Source organism: Magnolia sinica, chromosome 10 (genome assembly GCF_029962835.1).
Source record: "Magnolia sinica isolate HGM2019 chromosome 10, MsV1, whole genome shotgun sequence".
Taxonomy (NCBI): Eukaryota; Viridiplantae; Streptophyta; class Magnoliopsida; order Magnoliales; family Magnoliaceae; genus Magnolia; species Magnolia sinica.
In genome coordinates, this window is record NC_080582.1 from 83,753,752 (window position 1) to 83,781,084 (window position 27,333).

Consider the following 27,333-nt stretch of genomic DNA (forward strand, 5'->3'; position numbering starts at 1 on the left):
TGATAGGAAGAGAAGGAAACTAGGAATTATAGAGAATTATGAAAAGATCAAAGGCCATTTTCCAAAGCAAGGATGGGGGTATTTATAGGGAAACTACATGGCATCCATGCAATTCTAAGGAATATTAAGGATCATTAAAAGGATAAGTGGAAAAACATGTGGTTTAATGAGAATCATTATTTAAACGGTAGGATGGTAATTCAACTCACAAAGGTTAATTCGTAAGAAAAACATTCCATCATTTGCAATTCAAATTCAAAGGAGAAAATGGTAATTTCACCCCACCAGTTTAGTTACAATGGCAAAGGAGAGAATTAAGACATGATCAAGGGAAATTTCAACATACCCTCAAATTTTAATCTTGGAGAGAAATGATCTCATCAAAGTCGGCAAAATTCGGAATGGCATTTCAGCAAATTCTGTAGAAAACAACTTTTGGCCATCCATTTTGTGTGGACTATTGCCAACAAGGTATTCCGTAACGGTAACAGTGGCCATAATGGCCACTATTGTTGCTTTTGCAATACGGGTCGTAACGGTTGTTACGGTCCCTGTAATGGCTGTTACGGTCTCTTTTCTTTTTTTTCTTTTTCTTTTTTTTTCTTTTTTTTTTGAAAAACAAAAAAAAAACTAGAAAAACCCATTTTTGCCCCGTAACGTAAAAAAAAAAAAAAAAAAACCTCGAAAAACCCATTTTTGCCCCGTAATGTTGAAAAAAAAAATCCGAAAAACCTATATTTGCCCTGTAACAGACCATAACGAGGTTGTTACGGCTTTTACAGGGGGCGTAACAGGTTACGTCCCATTAATGGCGGATACGGGTCATTTTTTCCATAACGGTTGTTACCACCATTACGATCCCATAACATGTAAGGGTTGCCACCGTTACCTTTACGTAACGGCCTTTACAGGCGGGCTGTTCACGAGTCAAGCTAGCTTGAAAAGCTCGCTCGACTCTGCTCGAGTCAGCTTGAATTGACTCGGCTTGAATGGCTGATTCAAGCCGAACCAAGCTAATTATTTGAAGCTCGAGTTGAGTTCAAGCCAAGTTCGACCGGGGGCATTTCAACTCGACTCGACTCGAAACTCGAACTCGAGCTCGACTCGGCTCGATTAATAAATATATTAAATATTATATTATATTATATTATATATATATATTAATATAAGTTTTAAGTTTAAACTTAAAAATAAAAAAATAAAAAAACAAACCCTAAAGTCTTTACCCGACCGCACGCACCCCCTTCCCTTTCCCTTTCTTCTCTTTCTCTGCCCACTACCAGCCGCACGCCCGCCTGGACCACCACCATCAGTTTTCATTTCAGCTCCACAATAGAGTATGATTTCAATCTCTTGAGATTTACTTTTTAGGCGAGAAACTCAAGAAATTCGAGATAGGTTTTTCTCAGATTTGTTAGAGCTTCAAGGAAATCCAATGACCTGATTGGCTAGATCTCTTTACTTGGATTTCTGATCTATGTTCTGCTTTGTTTCTTTTTTAGTACTTGGATTTCTGCTGGTGGAAGAAGATCAATAACAGATCGGTTCTTACAGGTTTCCTTATCTGATTCGAAGCTTTATTTGGTTTTTTCATCGGGTTTTGCTTTGATTCTCTTAAGATTTTTGAATTTTTCATCAATAGAGGAGGATCAAGAACAAAATCCATTACTCTCTCACCCAACAAGCTCGAGCTCGACTCGAGGTAAACTCGACTCGACTCGAACCACTAGCTCGACTCGAACTCGACTCGACAGCTTTGGCAAACAAGCCAAGCTTCAATGTTGAGCTCGAGGCCAAGCTCGAGCTCGAGCTCGAACTCGAGTACATCATGGACAAGCCAAGCCAAGCTTGGCCCACCTCGACTCGACTCGGCTCGATGCCCACCTCTTTTTACAGCCCCGTAACGGCCTTTACGGCACACCATGGTTGCCAATTGTGCACACCTTTGATCAAAAGGATCTTGGTGTCATTGGAAAATTCGTTCAATATATCATGTCATGGGCCCAAAAGTTTATCAAAATGATCATCACTATTATCGGAAAAATCCTCTTTGAAAATAAGATTTCCATTGAAACCCACAGTTTCAACAATACTGGATCCTCGGATGCAAGGCCAACCATTGAACACAAAAACCTCAATTCAAAGCACTTCCTTCTCTATGCAATAAAGTAATCAAAATGCTCCAGTACGGACCCTAAAACTCACCCAATTGATCACTCCATGATTTAAGAAAAAATGCCAAAAATCAGCAGAAAAAACCAGGGGTGGCCAAACGTTTACCACTTCTACCAAAAGGTGGTAGAACTCTCTGACTTAAAATCGCAAATCATGTCAAATCTGAAAGCCAATAAACCTTTTACTACCTTTTACCTTGAGGCTGTAAACTTTTACCACTTTCTGCTGCATACCAGAACAAAACATTTTGTGGACTCAAAATGGCTGTGGGGCCCTACACTTCATTATCATCACCTTCATCGTTAATTGGGGCCAAGTTAAGGGTCAAACGTCCCAAACTCCCAATTTTAAACAACAAATCATCCATAAAATCAACCCGGACATAACTCCAATTTTAAATCCAACTCTGAAAATATGTCAAATCTGAACCATTCATCATTTTTAAGATATCCAAGACTCACCCTAGGGTGGGGTGTCTACACCAGCATACCTGGGACAATCCATGTATCTGAAGTTTATAGTGGTCTCCAAAGTGCGCAGTTAAACATGAGAAAGTGCTTTTCGTGTCACCTTCTGTTTTTTAGGCCAGCAGTCAGGTACTTAGGATTGTCATTTTAGAGTTATTTTTGAACCTTTGGCTATCAAAGGTAATTAAATGACATCATTTACAGCAGAGGACTGTAAAGTTGGAGCTACCATGTTATATTCATGTAACATACCCATCAATCTGTTTAGCTTGGGAAGCTGTATTTGCAGTGTTTATCAAGGAGGAGATTAGAGATGAACACTTCTTGGACTGGTTCTTCATCTTCAAATTATTACTTCAGTGTTAATTTCTGGTGCAAAATCCACTTTCAGATCAGCAAATGGTCCTGTTATTTTCATCAATAGAGAATCTAGTCTTTCCAGTTCATATTGATGCTCCCTCGTTATGGTATCAAGCTACTGCAAAACTGTTCGAGTGAATTTTCTGATTGTGAACTGAGTGGAAACTGTCCATATCTTGATAAATTCTCTAGACTATTGATGCTATTTTATTTTTTTGTGCTGATTTTGTTTCAATGAAAAACCCGTCACATGTCTCCGCTTTGATTTGCTTTAATGCTTTTAGGAAACATAGTAGAAATACATATCCCCAAGAAGTTGTCACTTCTTACTAGTTGATGACTCCATGCACACTTTTATTTTATTCTCAATATGTTTTTGGAATGTTGATGGCAAAATTTGATATGCAATGTTGGTCCTTCTGCAGGATAAAATTGGTAAGTTCTATGGAACTTTGCAAGGATAAAGCAACTATCTTGAAATTTTCTCGGATAGAAAAGCGGTTCGGAGATAACTCTAGCATTTTCTACTTTGTCTTTCCAGATGCCTTTTTCAAGATTGTACCTCCTTTCCCAACGTATCTTTTGATTAGGCACTAAGATTGTGTGTTCAGCATGCATCATCTGTATATTATATTCATTTTATAGTGACACTAGGATTTGGAATTCCAATCAATCTTTTTATACTTTTAACCCATGAGTGCTACAAAAGTGATATTGATGTAGGACAATTAACCACTTGCTCTAAAAGCTCGAACTGATAGAGCATGGTGAATTAATTCCTTTATCTCATAGCCCAGGCCCCAAATCCATGGGTTAGATCCTCGGTCGAACCCTCCTCATGGGCCCCAAATCCATGGGTTCCGCCCCCTCGTGGGCCCTATATCCATGGGCTCCGCCTCACACGAGTCACCCGCCTCCACGGGCCCCAAATCCATGGGTTATGCGGGCCACCCACCCCGAGTGTACCCCTGCATCCCACAGGCACGAGCAGACTAAGGCTTGAGTACTCGCTCGACTCGACTCGGAATACTCGACTCGTACTCAACTCGTGTGATTTTGAGCCGAGTACAAGCGGGTTTATAAGGCTCGTTTAGAAAACGAGTAGAGTACGAGTTGAGAAGTACTCGACTCGGTACTCAACTCGTACTCGACTCGTGTACCGGTATATATAACTCGCTTTTAAAAAAAAACTTGCTCGTCTGGGTCGTTTTCAAACAGCACCCGTTCAAAAACGAAAACCCCCTTCTCTCTCTCTCTCTCTCTCTCTCTCTCTCTCCCAGTGACCGGCCGGCCGTCCCTCTTCTTCCCTCTCTCTCTCTTACTCCTCCCCTGTCCCCTGTCCGGCCGTCCTTCTTCTTCCCTCTCTCTCTCTCTCTCGTCCCTGTGGCCTGTTCGGTGCCCTGCACCGCTGGTCCGCTGCACGCAAAGGGTGGAGATACTCGTCCATCGTCCCTGCCTTGCACGCTTGTCCCTGCCCTACTCATCCGTCGTCCTTGCCCTGCACGCTCGTCCCTGCCCTACTCGTCCGCAAAGAGTATGAGTCCCTAATCCTTATCCATACTTTCTTTTTCTTTTTATTATTGTATGCCTATTGTGATTCAAATCTGCCCAATTTTTTGCCATGAGAAAGGCTCACAATCTGTCCATTTTGGACAGCGAGGATGGCCTTAAATCTGTCCAATTTTTGGACTGTTAGACGGCCCACAAATTTGTCCAAAATATGGACCTTGGATGGCCTTAAATCTGGCCAATTTCTGCTCGTACTCGTACTCGCCTCGAAAACTTGGACTTGACTCGACTCGTTATCTACTCGTACTCGGCTTGTACTCGGGCGAGTAGAGTACGAGCAGGGAGTCCATGCTCGTTGGCCGAGTAGAGTCGAGTACGAGCACGACTCGGGCATTAAGAGCCGAGTACGAGTAGTGCGATACTCGGCTCGACCCGAGTGTACCCCTGCATCCCACAGGCCACTCCACTCGAGCCCGGTGTGAACATGCCTACGCATTAATCACCCCTGGTGAGGAGTCTTGAACACGAGACCTCCTGCTCTAATACCAATTTAATGCAGGATAATTAACCACTTGCTCTAAAAGCTCAAATTGATAGAGCATGGCGAATTAATCCATTTATCTCATAGCCCAGGCCCTAAATCTATGGGTTAGGTCCTTAACCGAACCCTCCTCATGGGCCCCAAATCCATGAGTTCCGCCCCCTTATGGGACCCAAATCCATGGGTTCCGCCCCCTCGTGGGCCCCAAATCCATGGGCTCCGCCTCACACGAGTCAACCGCCTCCACGGGCCCCAAATCCATGGGTTATGCAGGCCACCCACCCCGAGTGTGCCCTTGCAGCCACCCCACTCGAGCCTGGTGTGAAAATGCCCCCAGATTAGATATGCTAGTGGGGCCTTCTGGTTGCATTGTAAAAAAGCACTGAAATGCTTTGGCTACCTTGCACATTATCATCCAACTTGTGCAATATATTCACAATATGTAGTAAATATGTGGAGCCGTTGATTTTATCTAATTGGTAGAAGACTACACAATATGTAATAAATATGTAGAGCCATTAATTTTATCTAAATGTACAAGACTGTTTAAGTTGAGTGAATATAATTTTTTTAATCCAATTTAGCATATTAGGAGCATCTCAAGAAAAAGTAGAACAAGTGATGATATTTTTGTTGGAAGATTCATCATTGTAATATACACATCTTGGAGACTAATCTTAGCCCCATAAAATGTAGGAGCTATAGACATCCTATCCAAAGATTCCACATGATCATGAGGACGCGGTGCTAATCATGATTTTGACAGTCATCTTAATCGCAAAGCGTTATCAATGTATTCAAATCTAGTTTCATCGGATGCCATTTTTAGTGTAAAAACTTAGCTGTAGAAGGATAGTCCGAAATAATTGGTATAATGCCATCTTTATTTGATACCAATTGTTGCTTAATGTGCACGAGGAATGTGGAGTCGGTGAACCACTTGTTCATTCATTGTGCGTTTGCTCAAAATAATTGGTATAATGCCATCTTTATTTGATACCAATTGTTACTTAATGTGCATGAGGAATGTGGAGTCGGTGAACCACTTGTTCATTCATTGTGCGTTTGCTCGAAATAATTGGTATAATGCCATCTTTATTTGATACCAATTGTTGCTTAATGTGCATGAGGAATGTGGAGTTGGTGAACCACTTGTTCATTCATTGTGCGTTTGCTCTTGTGGTTTGGTCCATTTGGATAATTTTGTAGCCACATTCAACATGCATTAGGTGAAGCCAGGGCCTATATTCTTCTTCTTCTTCTTCTTCTTCTTCTTTTTATTTTATTTTATTTTATTTATTTATTTATGGGGGTGGTGACATCAGCGGTGTCAGAAGTTGTAAAAGGGGTCAAAATTGTTTTAGAGTGGATCAATTGTAATCTAGCCTCCAACCATATACATTGGTTTGAGATTGCTGGGATGTTGTTGTAAGCTTTCGCCGTTTGGCGCTCTCTTAATAAGAAAAAGTTGCATTAGCTTTCAAAAAACCAAATAAAATAAAATAATAATATTAATATTAAAAAAATAATAAATATTGGATACCATCATACCAAACCAAAGTGTAGAGGGATGGTAAGGAGTGGGCACATATCTAAAGCTCATGTCAAGTAAATTGTTGGATAGTGAAAGTGGTAATTTGTATTATCAGCTTTTGATCTGTGCGCTGCTCATAAACCAACATCTGATTAGAAGCTTTCCCTCTTAATTCATTGATGTGTGTTTTATTCCTTTGCAGTGTGCCACATTGTAAAGAACTACGTTGCCCACCTACTCAACACCAAAGTTCCCTTAATCCTAGGTAAAACTTATGTGAAGAAAGTATTCTATTTTGTCTTTTCTTTTGGTTTGCACTGATATGGTGTCAGACGAGGTTCAACTTTCCTTTCCTTTCCTCTTCTTCTTCTTCTTCTTTTTTCACCATGCATTTGAAATCTTTAGTTTGATCATGCTAGTCACTGGGTGACATGTGTGCTGAGTAGCTGTGACTTGGCCAGGCTGATCTGCCAGGCTTTCTGGCCAGGCCCACTTTGAGGAGTGCTTGGGCTGGCATATCAGGCCCGAGGGTCAGGCCCGGGCCTAAAATTTAAGCCCTTTTATTAAAGAGGGTGGGCTGGAGCTGTCTAAAAGCTTATTAGTCTGGCCCCAACTGTTTTAGTGTTTTTGACGGCTGGCATATCAGGCCTGAGGGTCAGGCCCAGGCCTAAAATTTAAGCCCTTTTATTAACGAGAGTGGGCTGGAGCTGTGTCTTAAAGCTTATCAGCCCGGCCCCGACTGTTTTAGTGTTTTCGACGCCACTCTCTCTCTCTCTCTCTCTCTCTCTCTCTCTCTCTCTCCATATACATTTTTTTTCATAAATGTGTCCTGGCTGATGAGCAGACCTGCGTGGCTTTTGGGCCATTGTATATGCAGGGTGGGGCACAACTAATGAACAACCCAGATCTTGCTCTCAAGTGGGTGAAGAGCTGGGCTTGGGCTGTGCTCAGGCCTGTTTGTTTGTATCATCACAGGCCCGAACCATGCACACACCTGTTTGTTTGGCCCATTACAGGCCCAGGCCGGGCTCAGGCCTATAGCCGCACAAAGTGTGAAGCAAAGCGGCAACAAATTCAGCTGCAGTAATAGGGTAGCATCTCTTTTATATCATTAGCAAGTATAAACAGCTAGGAAGTGGGAGTGCGGGTGCAGCTTGAAGCAGGAGCAACACTTAGAAGGATCCTGCAACTAAGCTCAGGCCTAGGTTTTACTTTGAAGGCTGGTCTTGGAGCAACCTCAGCCCAGCCAGGCCCAGCCTGTCAACACTCCTAGTCATTTTGTACAAGGACATGCTAACTATATATGTTTTACCTCATTTATATCCCTTTCAGGATGACATTATTTTCATGCAGGCTGACTTGTCATGAACGAGTAATATAAGACCTTCTATTTCAACAAAGTGCACCATTTTCAGACTTCCTTGCTGAGGGTTGATGTTCTTTACTTCCCTCTATCTTACCCAAGAAAGCAAAGTGTTTCCGTTCAGTGGTCTTGGCAGCTTATCATTTGTTCAATCATTGGATTCTAGACCTGGCTTTCAAGTCATTACCATCTTTCAAGCATTGATCTTTTCCAATTTGCACATAGAGATGTTTCTTGTGATTCTTGAAACATGGATATTTTGAAACATTTTGAAGCATTTTTGTGTTGTGATTCTTGAGAACAACTTTTTTGCTTGTTTTTCACTTTTATCTAGTATTTGGTGTTAAGATTTGTCATCAATTCTAGACATGCTTGTTTCACCTGTGACATTTGCATAACAGTAGATCTGTGTCAATGAGATTCATGGGGTACGCTGTTCTTTATACAGTATACTTGGGATTTCTTTACCTTGTTTTGGGATATTCTAAAAGGTATAGTTTGGTCTTATAGGTGTTTGGGGAGGAAAAGGTCAAGGTAAATCATTTCAGACAGAACTTATTTTTCAGGTGATGGGAATTGAGCCGGTGATTATGTCAGCAGGGGAACTGGAATCAGAGAGAGCAGGTAAAAACAAGATTCTAGCATGTTATATACAAGGATGGAGCCTTCTTGCCTCTAATGCATTCCGTAAAGTTGTCAAGAAAATCTGCCATCCAAAACTTGTTTAATTAAAATGCAAAATATTCCCTATGGAAGATGCGTTTCTTGGAGTGCAATGGTTTGTGATTTGCATGCCCTTATCTTCTTCTTTCATAAATGATTGTGCAACTGTTGTCCAAATGTTATTATGGAAATTCTGAATCGTATTTAAATTTGTTTCCTTTTCTTTTCCAGGAGAACCTGGGAGACTCATACGGGATCGGTATCGAACAGCTTCCCAAGTTGTCGAGAACAAAGTTAGAAGCCTTTTCACTTTCACTATTGAAATATGTATGTCTAGGGTTGTGGTGGCTTATGTGATTTCGGATTTTTTCTCTAGAGAAAACAAACTTCTCTTGTGGGATGCATGAACCAAACAAGAACAGAACCTTTATTTTCCTGTGATTTTTATGCCAAATTGATCAAAAAATAATATATTTTTTTTCATCCAAAATTGGTCAGTGAAATAAGTAAACCCTACTGCAGAACCATCTTCGTACAACATGTCTTCACTGTTTGATCTGCAGATTTCTCTGTTTGATTATTCAGTTCAATCAGCAAGTCTGTCGGACTTGCGTTCTCTTTAAGGTTGTGATGTAATTTGCATGGATTCATTACTTTGCTTTGATTGATACAGGGGAAAATGAGCTGTTTGATGATCAATGATCTTGATGCTGGGCTGGGGAGATTTGGTGAGTCTATTTGAACACTATTTGATTAATCCAGGGGAAGATGTCTTCGATGATAAATAATCCTGATGTTGGGTTGGAGAGAGAGTTCTGTTATGTATTACTTCAGGATTTGGGAAGATAAATCGGCACAAGTATATTATGCTGTTTTTTTTTTTTTGGGTAGATCAATATCATCGTTTCTGCACATATGTCACGCTTCTTGAATGTGGATTTTGTTAACACTACAAATTTTTTATCATTGTTCTGAAGAAAATTACTTAGTAATAGTCTGCCTCACGGGAGCAACTCTCATGGCTTGTGAAAAGCATATGACATGCATAGGAGATGTTTCTGGTTGCTTCTGTATTTACCTGCAGTTGAGTAACGTTCATTTGAATTGCTGCTAAATCTCTTTTAGCATGAAAGAGTATTTTGAAACAGATCTGTCTTAAATATGTCAATTTCAAAGACCTAGATACATATTTTCGATTGGTATTGCTTTATATAACAAAATGAATTACATCATGTGATTATGTATCTTTTGCAGCTAACTTCTATCAGTTCTTGTATTCAGGAAGGCAGATTTTGAACATTTTCATTTTGTGCCAATGTAGGAAACACTCAAATGACAGTTAACAATCAAATTGTTGTTGGAACTCTTATGAACTTGTCAGACAATCCGACAAGAGTAAGCATTGGGCAAGATTGGAGAGAATCAGATGTCACACAGCGAGTTCCCGTCATTGTAACGGGAAATGATTTTTCAACACTCTATGCTCCCCTGATTCGTGATGGAAGGATGGATAAATTCTACTGGTGCGTGGACTAGGATAGCCGGACGTCTTCTTTTCCTCTCTCTCTCTCTCTCTCTCTCTCTCTCTCTCTCTCAACAAACTATCAGTTCCCACCCATCACCACTTGCAGTTATGAAATAAAATATTGCTATGTGAACAAATGTAGCATGTAAAACCACCATGCTCTTCTTGAATATACTCAACAAACTGAATGCACTCTAAAAAACAATCCTTTAGGTTACACTTTTGTAACTAAAATTATGATGTGAATTGAAGTTTGCTTCTGGATTGTCACAAGGTACTTCCATTTCCCACGTATTGGTGAAATCTAATATTGTCTTACCAAGGACATGAACTCGTGTACTATTTTCTTCATGAGACGTAAGTTTGATAAACTTTTAAAAGGAGAAATGTTAGCAATACCCAAAACAATATATTTTAATGATAATATAAATTTTCCAGTTTGTGCATATTTAACATTTCTGTCTGTTTATTTTATGAGCTTTATGGCCACTAGGACAATTCAATCTCCTCCATGAACACTTGTGCTTTTCCTTTTCCTTTTTTCTTTTTCTTTCGCCTCTTGACTAATTGAGCTCTTTGAAACCCAGATCCTTCATAAACCTCAGAGTATCCGAGTTGGGTACTGGGATAATGGTAAGGATAAGGTTACCCAACCTGAGACTTGAAATGCAAATCTAGGATTTCAATTGTAAACTTGTTAGTGATATAGATTTTTTATTTTTTATTTTTTTTGGGGGGGGATAATTTTGTTAGTTATATAGACTGCGGTGAACGTACTAATTGGGCAAAAAATGCAACTTATGATATTGTTAGGAAAAGTTTTTAACATGATTCACTTGTGAACAATAATTATTCTTCATTGTATTATCTTAAGAATTGTGATTGTAATGATCTGCCGAATTTGATCTTTTCCATCTATGTTGAATGGACATGTACATGGATGTCAGAGCCCAACACTGGTAAGGAGTTTTGGATTTGCCAAACCCTGTAAAGTAGGGTTTGCAGGAAATTTTAATAAAATAAAAATAAATATTTTGTGAATAAATTTAATAATTCGAAATGGTTCATTTCCAGTAGAACATGATAAATCTCTTCACTAAAAAATTTCCTTTCCAATAAGAAATTACATAATACTTGGGTTATTCCTTGTGTTTAGTTGAGTTGTAATGGTTTAGATATGCATGTCTTGTGTATTTTAGGTGGTGCATTTACTAGGTGTGAGCACCACGCAGTTCCTCTTGTTTATTTACTTTTTCTTTATCTTTCCTTCTCTCTCTCTTAACTTTTTATTTTTATTTTTCTATTTTTTGAGAGAGAGAAGAAAACACTTTAGGATCTTGTATCATTTCCTTTTGAAATGGTACAATCTCATTATGTAAAAAATGAATATTTTGGAAAAAAATAAATTTACTAATAATTAAATAAAAATAAAAATTGACACACACACACACAAATAAAAGAATAATTAAGGAAAAAATACAATAAACATCTAGTTTGGGGAGAAAGAAACAATCGCTATTTTTGTAATTGCACTGCTTTGGTTCGTGGGGTTGTCTATAGGGCTCATATGTTCATAAGGGATTGGGACCCCTATAGGGTGTCTTTGTAATTTCTTTCCCTTTTGCTTTCTCCTTGTTTTTGTCTCTTTCTGCCTTTATGGCTTCAATAAAATGCAGTATCTTTCAAAAAAATAAAAATTAAAAAATCTAGGAATCTTCTAAAGCTTTAAAAAATTATAAAATTGGGAGAGGAAGATCAACAAAAACAAATCTATTAATTTTATCTTTTTTATAAGTGGTTTTAATTTCTCGGGAATTTCTATAGAAGTAAAATTGTCTTATCTTTTTAAGTCTTTCTTTAATTCGAAGATTTCAATTAAGAAGTATATAGTGAGAGGGTTTGATGCATGACAGATAAAACAAAGAAAAACAAGTATTTACATGTAATTGAGGTTTCTGGTTTAAAGTCATATCAAACCTAGGACCTCTGGTGGAATCACTCCACCAATAGGATGTAGGAGCACCAACACCCCCAAAATCAATCCTTTGTAGGATTATTATTATTATTACTATTATTTATTTATTTTTAAAGGAAAAAGGAAAAAGAGAAAAAAAAAAAGAAAAGGGAAAGTTTCAAGCTCTTGCCTTGGAAACCGAAGGAATGGGGATAGGTAGTCTCTTGCTCCTAGGGGGTTGCTTGTAGCTATTGTGGACAGGACCACCTCTGATCGCCTGGCCTGCTTGTTTTTTGCTTTTTATTTTTCTTTCCTTTTTCTGTGATTTTTGCATGTTGGCTTTCGCTGCTATTCAAAGAAGTTATCATTTTCAAAGAAAAAAAATATATATTTACTTTTTTCAAAGAAAAACCTTATCTATAAACATTCATAAATTCTAATACTAACCATCTATCTTGTCAAAACATTAATAATAAAATGCCTGAAATTCCATCACAACCATACAACTCTTCCTTAAATCAGCCACAACTCACTCAATTCCCTCAAAATTGCTTGATCTTGAGCTTTGTTAGAAAGCTAACTCAATGGACTTTCAAATGGTCTCAATTGTGCCATTGGAAATCTTTCGGCGTCCAAAAATTGGCCCCCAAAATAAGTGACAAAATAGCTATCAATTATTTAAATGATAAACGTACGATAGATGGTCAAATTGGTGGCTACCTTCACTTTATGTTCACTCCCATTTTTTTCTGTCACATTACTTTTTTATTGGCAGGTTTGTCGCAAACTTGCCCTTGTGACTCTTTACAATGGCTTCCTGAGGACAATATCTAAAGGAAATTTCATTGACGATTTCACTTCTCTGAATCATTGTATTGTGAATCAGGCAACCAAACCGTGAAGACATAATAAATATTGTCCATCGAATGTATGAAAAGGATGGGATAACTTGGGATGAAGTTGTGAGCATTGTGGACACGTTCCCTAATCAAGGTATATCTACTCCTTCCATATAAACTATGGGGACAGTTGATTTAAATTGCGAGCATTGTAGACACACTCACCCCAAGTCCCAAGCACGACAAAATGGAGGAAATGGTTCACACTTTCCTCTTGATTTTGACACATGAAGCACATGTTTTGGCAAGTGCAGTTGGTGCTTCTTTAAATTATCTACCGTGATGATCCCGTTTGCCACAGCTGACTACGCATATTCATTATTTATCTTTCAAATGCAATAATAATAATAATATAAAATTTATAACTTACTGAAAAAAGAAAATTTCTTTGATTCTATTGTTTGATGTTTTGCCTTCATGTTCTCTTTCTTGCACTCTTAATGAGATTTTTATTCATTATTACAAAAAGTGCAAGACCAATGTCAAGGAACTATCAACTTTCCTATTGTTGCGCAGCCTTGGATTTTTATGGAGCTCTTAGGTCCCGAACATACGATCGATCAATCTCCAAGGTATTCGAAAGTTGGAAATCAATAACAGCTGGTTTTTTTTTTTTTTTTTTTGGAAGTAGTAGATAAATCATTTGAGCTTAGCTGAAGTCAAAAGTGTAAAATTGCTGTAAGGCACTTGTGGTTCACTAATTACATTTTAAAAGAATAATTTTTCAGCATGTGCAAAAATATTGTTGGTTTCATATCATGTTGAAACTATACCATGCAAAAATTTGGATGAACAAAGCCTAGGATACAAATTCTGAAATACATTATTTGATATTAAAACATCAGAAAAGAATAAATGGCATGATTTCATGGGAATTACTTTAAGCCTATATTGTAATAAGCAAAGCGAAGCTAATACAATACAAGCCCTCATAAGATGAGGTTTGCTAAATGCAAAGGTGGGTTAACTCCCCTGACTGCCAAGCTTTCCACCATTGCCATGGCATCAGCTTTCCCTCCAGGCAATCCTGTACTCCCCAAATGACAAAGTTCTAGCATTTCCGCAGGCTATCCTCCACAAGATATCAAGTTGCTCTATAAATGACATCAGGGGAGTGCTCTACCAGAGCATCCCATTGACAAAGTGGTTTGATATATCTGTTAGCACAGGAGAACTTTACAAGTGTCCCACAGTGATGCAGGACATGAAATTCAAATATGATATGCGAGATTTTAGGCTTAAGATCACGTTAGTTCAGAACCAATTACACAAATTCCATATCCCACATGAAAGTCCAAACCATTCAATTAAGGGGAATCTATGCGGGTCCAGGCCTACACATGATAGGGCTGGATCAATAAAAATTATGAACCAAACGATACTCAAAGATAAGAAATAATCATCCACACATGCATAGTAATCAGTCCCTAATCCAAGGGATTTAGAAATTCCAGTTTGAGGAACCCTAGGGCAAGAAAAAAGGACATAAAATTGGAGATTCGAGTAATTTAGGGTTAGATTTAGGGATTTTCGGTGAAAGCGGAATGAAAGAGAGGAGAAAGACGAACCAATGAAGTACCGCACACGTGAACAACAACAATGACTCAGACAACCGCGTGTGTGATCCCGGCCGCACGTGTGTGGGGCCCACTATTCAGAAAAGAGCCACCTTGGCCTTGGTCAGCCACAGATGGACTCCAAAACCCCTAAATCTCAGCTCGATCCGATGTACGGTTTGTACGTGGTGTTCCGCCAAAGTTTCAGCCCTCTTGTATGGCCAGATTATGAAATTCTGCTGTGAGGAGGAGAATTGTTGCAATTGATGATTGATTTAAAGTGTAGATGATGGGGTGAGATGAGAAGAAGGGATGGTAGAAGATGGGTAGTAGAGATGGCGATGGATAGGGGCGAATCAGGATAGAGGTAGCTTCGCACCACGGTAATTAACCCTTCGATGAAGGGAGGGCTTCGCACCCAATTAGGCTTCACAACTCAAAGAGTAGGAAAATGCAGAATTTTTTATTAATCTTCAATCAATCAAAAGAGCTACAGGGGGTGCCTATTTATAGGAAAACTCTATACCCCAAAACTCGCACAATGTACGCAACCTATTACTTGGCCATGAAGTAAACTAAAATAAAAACCAAACAAAGATATCAAAGCGTTCATAATGTTCTAAATCATATCAATAAGCAAGACGTAAAGTATGAGATCAATCCGACTAGTGGGCCACGATCATAAGATCTCATGGTGGGCTTTTCTTGACTGTCGGGTCTACTCTTTTGAATCAAAACTTCGTCTCCTGACTAGGAGGCCCACCCTGGACGTCGTCATCGATCCAGATCGACGGTGGGATCCTCCTTCTGGCGTACGTGCGTAAGGGGCGGCATGTGTGCGTGATGTCCCCATCAATTCTCCCTTACTGCGAAGATTTTGTCACTAGTGAAATAAAACTCTTGAACCGCTCTAGAATGTCAGGATCAAGTCTCTGAAACTCCTCAGTGAGCCACGTGCCATCTGAAGCTGGTTGTGACTTCCATTTAATCAGGTACTTCTGAAACCCACCGTCCGGCGTTGAAACTATCTAATGGTCCAGAATATCCTCTATTTCCTCTCTGGGTGTGTGAATGTTAGGTATGGGAGGCAGAGACTAGGAAGAAAGGTCAGGAAGAGTAGATATGGGAGGTAGAGGCTGGGAAAATAGGTCGGGATAGGTAGGTATGGGACGTAGAGGCTGGAAAGATGAGTCAGGAGGGGTAGGTACGGGACATAGGGGCTGGAAAGATGGGTCGGGAGGAGGCCATGGATCAAGGGATAAATCTGGGGAATTAGAATGGGTGGGCGAAGGGTCGGACAAAGTATCAGTGGTCCCCTGAAAAGTAACTAGATCCTCCACATTCAATGTGGAACTAATTTTCATAAAAGGTGGAAGATCTACCTCATATAGATTGAGACCGTTTTGTTTTATAATTTTGAAGGGTCCAGCGCTACGTGCGTGTAACTTACGAATGACCCTTGGAGGATATCGCTTGGGCCTGATGCGGACCATCACAGTCCTCAATATTGAATTCTTTGAAATGTTTATGCTGGTCTGCAGAAAATTTATAATGTTCATTACTAGTAGTGATCTTCTGCTTGATTTCTTAATGCCATGAATGAATGTGATGCGCAAAAGACTCTACAGGCTCTGACGGCCTATGGAACAGTGACATAGGGACAAGATCAATAGATTTTCCAGGTTTATAACCAGTAACGACTTCATAAGGACTGAGACCTGTGGACCTATCGAAAGAACTATTAAAGGCAAACTCGGCTGTAGGTATTACGGTGTCCCATGTTCTGGTGTGTTCTATATCCCTCCTAGGGGGAGACTCACCCGGTAGATCATCAAGAAAAATATCACGTAACTCATCCACTACCGGAATGGCCTCAGTGGGTAACTCTACACTAGCTTTTGGTGCACTCTTTCCAGCCACAAGACCGCACATGGTGTACCCCTCAAAATAGTGGTCTTGATGTCTCTCATGGGGTGGGTGTACGGGTGCACGCCCATAACTGATTCCTTGGCCAACTCCATTCATTGGTCTATCCTCCTGGCCACCTGCTTGAGATTGGACATCCATCCCAATGGTGGGGTTTGTCCCAGCGGAGGCCTTTAGTTGGGTAATGCACACTTCAAATTGATCAAAGCGTTGGTCTATATGTTGTTCCCAGCGTTTACCCAAAGTCTCGATCTGCTGGGACAATTTATTTAATGACTCTAGCAGTTGCTCCATGTTTAGTGTAGGGTGCAAGCCAAAATTCAGCAACATAGTTGTCAAAAATATAAGAATTTATATATATATATATATATATATATATATATATATATATATATATATACACACACACACATATAAGAAACAACCTAGTTTCTAAAAACGAAAAAGGAAAGTTTCTAAAGAACAAATTAGGAAAGCTTCTAAAAAAAATAAATTAAAAAAGTTTCTAAAAAAATCAACTTAGTTTCTAAAGAAAAAGAAAAAGGAAAGGAAATTAGTTTCTAAAAACAAATTAAGAAAGTTTCTAAAAAACAGAAAAGGAATGTTTCTAAACCTCGAAATAGAAAACTAAGTTAATTTCCAAAATAATTCAAATAAGGGGATAACAGAAAATTTTAGCAGCTTATGTCGTGGTCTTATGGACCTCTAAATGACCATATATGATGACCAAATTTGATGTAATGGACATAAACAATCAAACCCTAAACATGTAATGCGATTTTAGGCTTAAGATCACCTTAATTCAAAACTTACACAAATTCCATATCCCACATGAAAGCCCAAACCATTCAATTAAGGGGCGAATCTACGAGGGTCTTAAGCCTACACATGATAGGGTTGGATCAATTAAAAATTCATATCCCACATGAAAGCCCAAACATTCAATTAAGGGGAATCTATGTGGGTCCATCCTACACATGCCAACGGTGATCAATCCCTAATCCAAGATTCAAAATTCCAATTCGGAACTAGCTGGCAAGAAATAAGAAATAATCATCCACACATGCATAGTAATCAATCCCTAATCCAAGGGATTCAGAAATTCCAATTCGGGGAACCCTAGGGCAAGAAAAAGGGCATAAAATTGGAGATTTTTGTAATTTAGGATTAGGTTTAGGGATTTTGGATGAAAGCAGAGTGAAAGAGAGGAGAAAGGCGAACCAATGAAGTACCGCACGCGTGGACAACAACAATGACCCAGACAACCGCGCGTGTGATCCCAGCCGCACATGTGTGGGGCCCACTATTCAGAAAAGGGCCACCTTGGCCCTGGTTAGCCAGGGATGGACTCCAAAACTCCCAAATCTCAACTCGATCCGATGTACGGTTTGTGCATGGTGCTCCGCCAAAGTTTCAGCCCTCCTATAAGGCCAGATTCTGAAATTCTGCTGCAGGGAGGAGAATTGTTGCAATTGATGATTGATTTGAAGTATAAATGATGGGGTGAGATGAGAAGAAGGGATGGTAGAAGATGGGTAGTAGAGATGGCGATGGATGGGGATGAACCGGGATCGATGTGGCTTCGCACAACGGTAGTTAACTCTTCGATGAAGGGAGGGCTTCGCACCCAATCAGGCTTTACAACTCAGAGAGTAGGAAAACGCAGAATTTTTTTTATTAATCTTCAATCAATCAAAAGAGCTACAAGGGGTGCCTATTTATAGGAAAACCCTATACCCCAAAACTCGCACCATATGCGCAATCTATTACTTGGCGATGAAGTAAACTAAAATAAAAACCAAACAAAGAAATCTAAAACGTTCATGATGTTCTAAATCATATCAATAAGCAAGACCTAAAGTATGAGATCAATCCGACTAGTGGGCCACAATCATGAGATCTCATGGTGGGTTTTTTTTTACTGTCGGACCTACTTTTTTGAATCAAAACTTCGTCTCCTAACTAGGAGGCCCTCCCTGGACGTCGTCATCGATCCAGATCGACGGTGGGGTCCTCCTTCTAGCGTACGTGCGTAAGGGGCGGCGTGCGTGCGCATGTGCACGTGATGTCCCCATCACACAGCCAAAAGTAAACCAACCACTTGAGCCATAGACAAACCCAACATCTCCTACAAGATTATGCCCACTTAATCAACTCCTCCAAAGGAGGATCCAAAAAGTCAAATTCATAATTAGTGGCGAAGGACCCTATAGAAATGTCTCAACTAAAGAAAACCCCCTTAAATCTGGAGCGAGAACATCCTCACTCACCTCTTATCTAGTGCTTACTATCCAGTGATGGGAAGGTCACAAACCAGTTCCCTATGGCCATCCACAGATATATAGCTTTTTTAGGTTCACATCCACTGGTGCCTACCACATAGATGGAGAGAAAACACCTCAAAAAAGAACTCTCTAGATGGACCCAACTGTAAAGATCTCTAGTGCTCTTTGGCTCAAGTTGCAAGTCATCAACACACCGTATAAGAATATAAACCTTTTCCAGGGCTCTTGTGTCCACACTTTTCATTAAATCCTCTTCCCATGAGAACCTTGTTGCACTTTGGCATCACACAAACTCAATCCATCATCTTTTGGATCAATCTGCTACCCTTGTGTATTTTTCCTCAGCCAACATTCAACTGTCGCTTTGATCCCAACCATTGCCCGGATGCAGGGTATTCATGTGACCTGATTGTAGTAATCATTCTTATTATTTGATCATCAATTTGGAGTGCTTGAGGCAGGATGAAAAAAGCCTAGTCATATGTTTTTTTCATTGTCTTTGAATTTGAATACAAGGACCATAAGTTATTGAGATCCAAGAGACATACGATATGGATTAAAAAGGATATATTGTCCTGGTAATTGTAGAAGACTTGAGCTGAATTAACAATGCAGAATGTTCATGTCTAAACAATAAAATAAAGTTTAATTGCATGCAATGAAAACTCGAAGACTAGTGCAAATATTATCATATTTCTGCACTTCCAAGACTCATATGAATAAACAGAGTATAGATTGCATCTTTTGCGTGAACCTTGTGAATCTCAATTTTGTTTTGTTTTGTTTTGTTTTCTTTCTTTCGTTTTTTTTTTTTTTTTTTAACAAAGCCTTACATGATGTTTTTTCTTGTGGTTTTTATTTGTTCAATTCTCTATTTAAACAAGATACCCATTTTTTATTTTATTGCTTGGGCATGTTGGCATGCAATAGTAGTATTTAGAAAGAATCTCCTGAGCATGCAAATTTAGCTGGCATTTCTTCATAATGAACTTCTGTAACTTACCAAGAATGCATCATTAAGCTATTCAAGTAGCATGTTGTTGGTTCGAACTGATTTGATCAAACTTTCTAGACAATGGTTTCTAACCTAGTTTGAAAGTTAGAAGAATCAATTAGATTGGATTTCAAATCAACTTAACGTGAAACTTGATTATCTCGAGTTTTGATTGGGCAGTATTTGGATTTTCCTTAGTTTCCTGGAGTTCTTGAAGTGGACGTGATTGTTTCCTAGGATCTCCTAGATTTTCTAGGATTTATCAGTGTTGATGTTGCGGGATGAAGATGGTGGTGGCAGCATGATGATGAAGATAATAGCATAATGAACCCCAATCCGTCTTGGATACTATGTTAACACATGATATTAGAGAAACATAACAGAGAAATTAAAAGATAAAATGATGGAGAATAAGAGGATATCACTCTCATAATGGTTTAGTTATACACTTATACTATATGGTTACAAGAGATCATCATTATCTCTCAAGTAATTGGGGTCGGCTACTCGAATCCTATTTCACCATTCCACTCTAACCATATCTGTAGTTAAACCATAGGTCATAAAGTCTTCTCTTACTACCACACCCATGTCCTTTTGGGCCTTTCCCTTTCCACTTTTGAGCCGTTAACTTGAATCAACTCACTTTTTCTAGGCGGCACAGTTGTTGGTCTCTGTTTCACATGACCTAACCATCTAAGTCTACTTTCCCTTATCATGTTACCTATTGGCACTACTCCTAAGTTCCCTCGAATGCATTCATTTCTAATTCTATCTTGCCTCATCTTGCCGCTCATCTATCACAACATCCTTTTTTCAGCTATGCCCATCGTATGAATGTATTGTTCCTTAATTGCCCAGCACTGTCCCATAAAGCATTCTGGCTTTGTAGCTACCCTATAAAATTTTCCCTTTAGTTTGATTGTTATGCAGCAAACACATAATACTCCAGAGGCACTTCTCCACTTCTTCCACCTAGACTGAATTTTATGTGCAGCCTCCTTACATCAACTACCTTTAAGCCTTTTCCAAGTTTCCATTAAGTCTTGGAGTCTACCTGGCTCGAAGGACTTTCAAATTGAATCGTTGGGTTTTCTGTTTTCATACCAATTTTCTAACATATGGTTATCTAAATCACTGTCGATGACTTTATGGTATGATTCCAGCAAATAATTTCTTAAATTTGCTATGATTTCTTAGATTTTTTAGATATTTCCTCTTCCATTTGGTATGAATCCAGCAAACCATTTCTTGAATCATCATTGAGTTTCGGGTTTTCGCTGCACAGGGTTTGGGCGAATGGCTAGCGTCATGGGTGTGCTCCCCATAGATGCGAGTTCGATTCCCCTTCCCGGGATTACCTGATGCACACGGTTTGTGGGTGATTGAGAGCATCCGTATGGAATAGTCTCACCTTAAAATTGGGTGGGGACACCCTGACGTTCTTTTTTAAAAAGTACATTTTTGTTAATTTATATATATTTTTAAATTTTTTCATATTAAGAAATAACTAAATAGTTAGTTACCTTTGAGCTTTTCAGAATTTCTGCTGTCCTTGAGTCTACAAGACTCGAAGGACTTGCAAGTCAAGTTTTTGGGTCACATTATCTCATTTTAATTATGTTAATTGGTCTTTTTTGGATTACATGATGGGTTGGATGGGCTTTGGGGAGAAACGGAGATATGCTGGATTCGACATTGTGTATCCTTGGCTACTTTCTCAGTTCTTAGCAATGGATCACCCTTTGTTTTTTTTAAAAAGCTTCCCGGGGCCGTAGGCAAGGGACTCTCTCCCCTTTCCTTTTTATGATTGTAGCTGAAGCCCTCAGCAAAATGCTATCCAGAGGTCAATTTGTGGGTCTTTTCAAGGGTTTTGAAGTCCAAAATTACCCTTAGCTGATTAGTCATCTTCAGTTTGTGGATTACACCATCTTGTTCTGTGAGGGTGAGGAATTTATGGTGTCCAATATGAGGATTTCGATCATATGGTTTGAGGTTGTATTGGGTTTAAATATTAATCCATCTGAAAGTGAAATTTTGGGTATTCATGTTGGAGCTCTCTCGTCTTATTGAGATTTTCAGGTGTCGAGTCAGGTCCTTCCCTTCTTCCTATCTTGGCCTCCCTCTTTGCCTGGGTAAACCGGTGGCTTACTTATTGTATATTGCTGATTGGGCGGCTTGAGTTTTTTTTTTCTTTTTGGGGCTGGTTTTTCAGGATGGTTGTTTGCAGTTTTTTTTTTTTTTTTTTTTTTGTTGTTGTTGTTTTGTAGTTTAGTTTTTGTTTTCCTTGGTGTCTTGTTTTTCTGTTCTATTGGCCTTTGGCCCTAATAAAATTGCATCATGAATACACAAATTTTGGTTGGTTCTACAAAGCTCCTCCTAAGGTTGTGGCCTTCGGATAGTTGGTCAGAAAGAAGATGAGGAGACAGTTAATCATCTTTTTGGGATTGCCCTTTTCTTGGTCCGATTTGGGCAGATATTATGGGACACTTCCTAATATCTTGGTCTTTCCTAGAATCGACGAGTCATTGTTTGGTTGCACGGCATGGTGTGGGTCTTGGCAATTCCAAGAAAATGCTTTGGAAAATGGCTTTGCTCGCTATCTGGTGGGCGGTATGGGAAGAAAGAAATGTCAGGTGGTTTGATAATTCCAAAAAATCTGTGAAAGGCACCTCCCATAGAGCTTACTGCTGAGCATTGAATGGGCTTCCTCTGTTTCGCAGTTAAAGGCTTGTAATATGGATTTTCTTGGGTTGTAGCTGGGTCGCTGTCTCGATGTCCCTGTTTGTGTTGCTTTTGTCATTCTGTGGGGCTGGCCTTTTGTTGTAGTTTTGCTTTCGTTTTTAATAAAATTTCATCATCTTGCATTATCTTTCAGGAAAAAAAGAAAAAAAGGATGCCTATATAAATAATCAATAATGACTTCATGATACCAGTGAAGCATGTTCTATCTTTTCTTTGGAGGTTCATTCTAGCAGTTGGTTTTTTTTTTTTTTTTTTCACATCATCTGATTCCTTCTGATGTGTAGTGGGTAAGTGATATTGGTGGTTACGAAAATCTTGGGGAGAAACTTCTCAAACGAAGAAAGGATGACAAGCTTCCTACATTCATTCCCCCAAAGGTAGTGTACTTATCCACATTCATACTATGTTTTATGTGCACCAATACTCTCTTATTATAGTCTCTCTGATTGAAGGCTTTACTGTAGTTGAGCTTTTCCCAAAATGAGTTATTTGAAATCTTTTTTTTTTTTTTTTTGAAGGTTAGTTATTTGAAATCTTTCCTTTAAATTGGCGATGAAATGCATGGAAATTTAATTAATGGTGTGTTTTGTTGCACCGAATTTCATGAAATATCATGAAATTTTGCACCAAATTAGACTGATTAATCATTATATTTGGTGCAAGCAAATGCACCCCGGTTAGTCTTTTTTATGATTATTCACGAAAATATGTGCAAACATTGTTTCTATAATGCCAGTATGAAAATTTAGGCATTTGTATTCTCAGTCTGGAATAATTATATTGAGTTGCTCAAATGGGCATTTATTGGATCAGCAGGTAGTGGCCATGAGCTGATTGAAACACAAGGAAAAGTCTAAAGGCTCTACGAAGTAACTCTTGGCTCGCACATGCTGATCTGGCACACTTGTAAGATATCCAAGCTGCTCATCAGATGGCCTGCATTGATGAATAAATTGATGAGTAAAAGAAACTGACCAACGGCCAGATGCATTGTACATGTGTGATCCATTGTATGAGCCATGTCATGCATGGGTCTGATTTTTGGACCAGGTATCTATACAGAAGTGCTCACCTGCTGAGCAAGATCTCTCATGTGTGTGCCACATTGTCACTTGCCCAAGTCCTGTTTGCATTTCTCACAAATACATAAGGAAAAGTCCAGAACTACAGTGACCTCCGGCACAATGGTTCTTTAGTCTGCATAAATTGTAATACCACTGGTGTAGAGCAATTTGTAATGAATAATGGCCCCTTCGACGGCTGGAAGAAAATTGTTGGTAGTTACTACATGCCTTTGTACTTTATTTGTATCAAATTGCCTAGATTTGCTTGCTTTTATGCATACATTACTTAGTTCAGCCCACTAAAGTGAGATGCTCAGAACACGTGCCACCATGGATCAACTTGTCCGAGTCGGATGTGATTCTTCCGAGCCAACTTGGACTCTGTTGAGTCCAATCCGGTTCAGCAACCCGAGTCAGTAGCGAAAATAGGTCCAACTTGTCCCGGCTTGGATGAGTCAACCCCTGACTCCATGAGTCATGACTTGACTCATGACTGAATGGGTTGGTCTTAGTCCCTGAATGTTAAAACCATGCACGCCATTTGCTTGGTATTCGAATTGGTAGCCAATGTGAAAGATTTTATGGAGTTATCAAGCCATTGAATTGGTTGGTTTATGTGTGGAACAGCAAACGTTGGAGGCATTACTCCAGTCAGGGCATTCTCTCATCAAGGAACAGGAATTGATAACAAACACCAGACTTTCCAAGGAATACATGAAGAATCTCAATGACTAGAAGCGATGTCTGCTACAAACATGGCTGTATGTATCTGCATGGTTAAGTCTTGTGACGTATGCATTGCTTGTTCTTTGATAAAAATGGGATTCCATAATTAGTTTTAGCCTTATGAAATGCCATGAGTTGGGAATTTTTTTTTTTCCCTCTGGGAAAGAGAACTATATTTGACTTTCTTTTTACTGGGTCTTACCTCAGGCAGAATGGAGCTAGGCATTCAATGAGGCATGCAAGACGCTGCACATGATCTTCTCAAACCGTTAACGCTACTTTACCCCAAAGACAGGCCAGTTTATTCATCAATCATCAGATGGGCCACACCTCTGTGTTGTATCTGGACATTGAATTAATTTTCTTTAGCCGCCTGTTCTCTTCAGGGCTCAGGTGATGAGCAGCTAGGATTGCAAAGTTGCCATTGTATGGCATGTGTGCGCATGAGTAGGCTACTCACTTGAGTCGCCTTTGTGTTAGGATATCCCTTTGGTTCCTTTTCTTCTCTCTACTGGTCAGACTACAGAAAATGCATTATCCTGCTATTAAACAAATGCATAAAACTGCCAAAGATCAATTTTTTACTAGTTAAAAGAAACAGGTTTCATGGTAAGCCTAGATTCGACATCATTGTGAGAGTACCGGAAATCAAAATCCATACCAATGTCGTTGTGGGCTGTGTTGACAACGAGACTTTTTGAGTCCAGACCAATCAGCCTATTCTGTATCCAAGTGACTCAGCTCAAAATCCCGTCAATTTGAGTTGCCTTGGCAAAGTTGCAAGTTGAATCACCGAGCTTAGAACTCTAGTATTCCCACCATCTGGGTTAAGGTGAATGTGAATGCTGAATTTGAATGTGGATGTGGAACCACTGTCAGAATTGGCAATCCGTAGAATGTATTGGCAAATCAAAGTCAGTATTGGTGATCCACAAAGTATATCTGCGAACTACACTCACTATCGACAATCTACAGTGTCTATCGGCGAACCACAATGTGTGTCTTCAATTACACATTTCTTTATTACAATATTCATATATAATTTGTTGCTCAAAAAAATTAAATATGAAACAATTATTATAACATTCATACATATATTTGTTGCTCAATTTTCAAAAATAATAAAATAGATAGTAAAATAACTATACATTGCTACATTTTGGCTTGTTAACTTTGCATTTTTCTTCATGTGTCCGCGTTCTGGCTTCACATATCAGATATTTGGCTTCACAGGTCTGGTTTGTAGTGTCCTTTGTTAGCAGCGTATAGTTGGCTTCCAAACGGGTGGTATTTTAGCTAGCATCAACCGATTTACCTTTCAGTCTTTCAATCTGTCTAAACTATTGAAGGCAATCAAAGGACAAGGCCTTTCTAAAATTAGATATATCGTCCTGCAAGTTAACATACAAGTTACTATTATTTGTGAAATGACAAATAAGCAATAATTATTAGAATTTGTGAAGATTTTGTAAGAATCTTACCAAGCTCCATACAATCTAACCAATCTAACCCGCTCATAGGAAGTCGATGTATTTTATCATGCAGACCTACATTCGTGCTTATCAGCCTGTTTTGAGATTTAGCTTATTATTTCGAAACTTCTATTGACTTCCCAATAAGCATTCCCCTGGTCACATGGACGGAACAATTATCTCAAATCCTCAATGAAGCCAATATATTCCTTTTTGTAATAACCCTTTTATTTGGTTTGGACGCTATCAAGCAACCGAAGCTGTCTTCCATAGGTGTGTACAACGAATAATACTCAATGTTGGTTGCAGACATTGACTGAACAATGTATCTCTAGAGCACATATGCAGTATTATTAGTGTATTTACAACAAACACGACTTATAATTATAAGGATCAAGTGCATCACGTTAAGTGTAAGGACAAACTTACACATTTGAAGTTCCATATTGTCCATCCAAAAGATGCCTTCCAACTTTTCACATGCTTGCAACATCCAACCCGCCCAATAGGTTGGAATCACCGTGATGATTTCTTCATGCAAAAGTCAGTCACCTAAATTTTGATTTGGAATCTAATGGTTGTAGTGGTTTTTATATAATCATCACGGTGGGCCCTATAAAAATCAAGAGTGGATGTCTTTATCCCAGCTATTTCCTCTAGCATGGCCCACCTGAAATCATAGTAGGCTAATGTGTTGATCCTACTTGATGTGGGATTGTGGGATTGCACATCTGATGGTTGGAGCAGATCTCAAATATACATTATAGTGGACCCCTTAAAAAAACAATCTCCAGCAACCATCTCTCAACTATTGGTTGATGTATTTAAAAGAGGTCTCACGTCCAACCAGTTGGACCACAAATTAGGATCCATCCAAAAGATGCCTTCCAACTTTTCGCATGCATAAAACATCCAACCCGTCCAATAGGTTGGAATCACCACGATGATTTCTTCATATAAAAGTCACCTAAATTTTGATTTGGAATTTAATGGTTGTAGTGGTTTTTAAATAATCATCACAGTGGGCCCCGTAAAAATCAAGAGTGAGCATCTCTATCCCAACTATATCCTCTAGTGTGGCCCACCTAAAATCACAATAGGCTAATATTTTGATCCTACTTAATGTGGGATTACACATCTAATGGTTGGAGTAGATTTTAAATATACATAACAGTGGCCCTTAGAAAACCAAGGGCGGGCAACCATCTATCAACTATCGGTCGATGAATTTAAAAGAGGTCTCATGTCCAACCAGTTGGACCACAAATTAGGGTCATCTAAAAGATGCCTTCCAACTTTTCACATGCATGCAACATCCAACCTGTATAATAGGTTGAATGACCGTGATGATTTCTTCCCGCAAAAGTCAGTCACATCTACTCATTTATGGGACCTCACTTGTATTTTGCTATTTATTAATGGTAAAAATGGTTTTCTATGGCTTGGTCCATCGGATGATTAAATGGAGCTGATTTTTCAATAGGTGATCATTATTGTGGGGCCAACCTATTGAAACAGAGGGATGTTGCATTAGATTAATAGGTTGGAAGTTATCCACCCTTTGGATCATAACTT

General features: G+C 39.1%; 1 protein-coding gene across 6 annotated transcripts in view; it reads left to right on the top strand.

Moving 5' to 3' along the window:
- The window catches only part of LOC131217209 (ribulose bisphosphate carboxylase/oxygenase activase, chloroplastic), a 32,458-nt gene extending 7,542 nt beyond the window's left edge, over positions 1-24,916 (top strand). Inside the window, exons 3-13 of one of the 6 annotated variants that reach the window (XM_058212057.1) lie at positions 3,428-3,437; positions 6,789-6,851; positions 8,460-8,573; positions 8,844-8,905; positions 9,286-9,340; positions 9,934-10,135; positions 12,978-13,084; positions 13,507-13,562; positions 22,781-22,873; positions 24,188-24,321; positions 24,494-24,916. In XM_058212057.1, the coding sequence (XP_058068040.1) occupies positions 3,428-3,437; positions 6,789-6,851; positions 8,460-8,573; positions 8,844-8,905; positions 9,286-9,340; positions 9,934-10,135; positions 12,978-13,084; positions 13,507-13,562; positions 22,781-22,873; positions 24,188-24,295 (870 nt within the window). In that variant the 3' untranslated portion in view covers positions 24,296-24,321; positions 24,494-24,916. Of the gene's footprint in view, positions 1-3,427; positions 3,438-6,788; positions 6,852-8,459; positions 8,574-8,843; positions 8,906-9,285; positions 9,341-9,933; positions 10,136-12,977; positions 13,085-13,506; positions 13,563-22,780; positions 22,874-23,312; positions 23,403-24,187; positions 24,337-24,493 lie in introns of those variants that run through there. The other 5 variants (XR_009157226.1, XM_058212055.1, XM_058212053.1 and 2 more) reach the window with 5 other exon arrangements.
- The last annotated feature ends 2,417 nt before the right edge of the window (positions 24,917-27,333 follow it).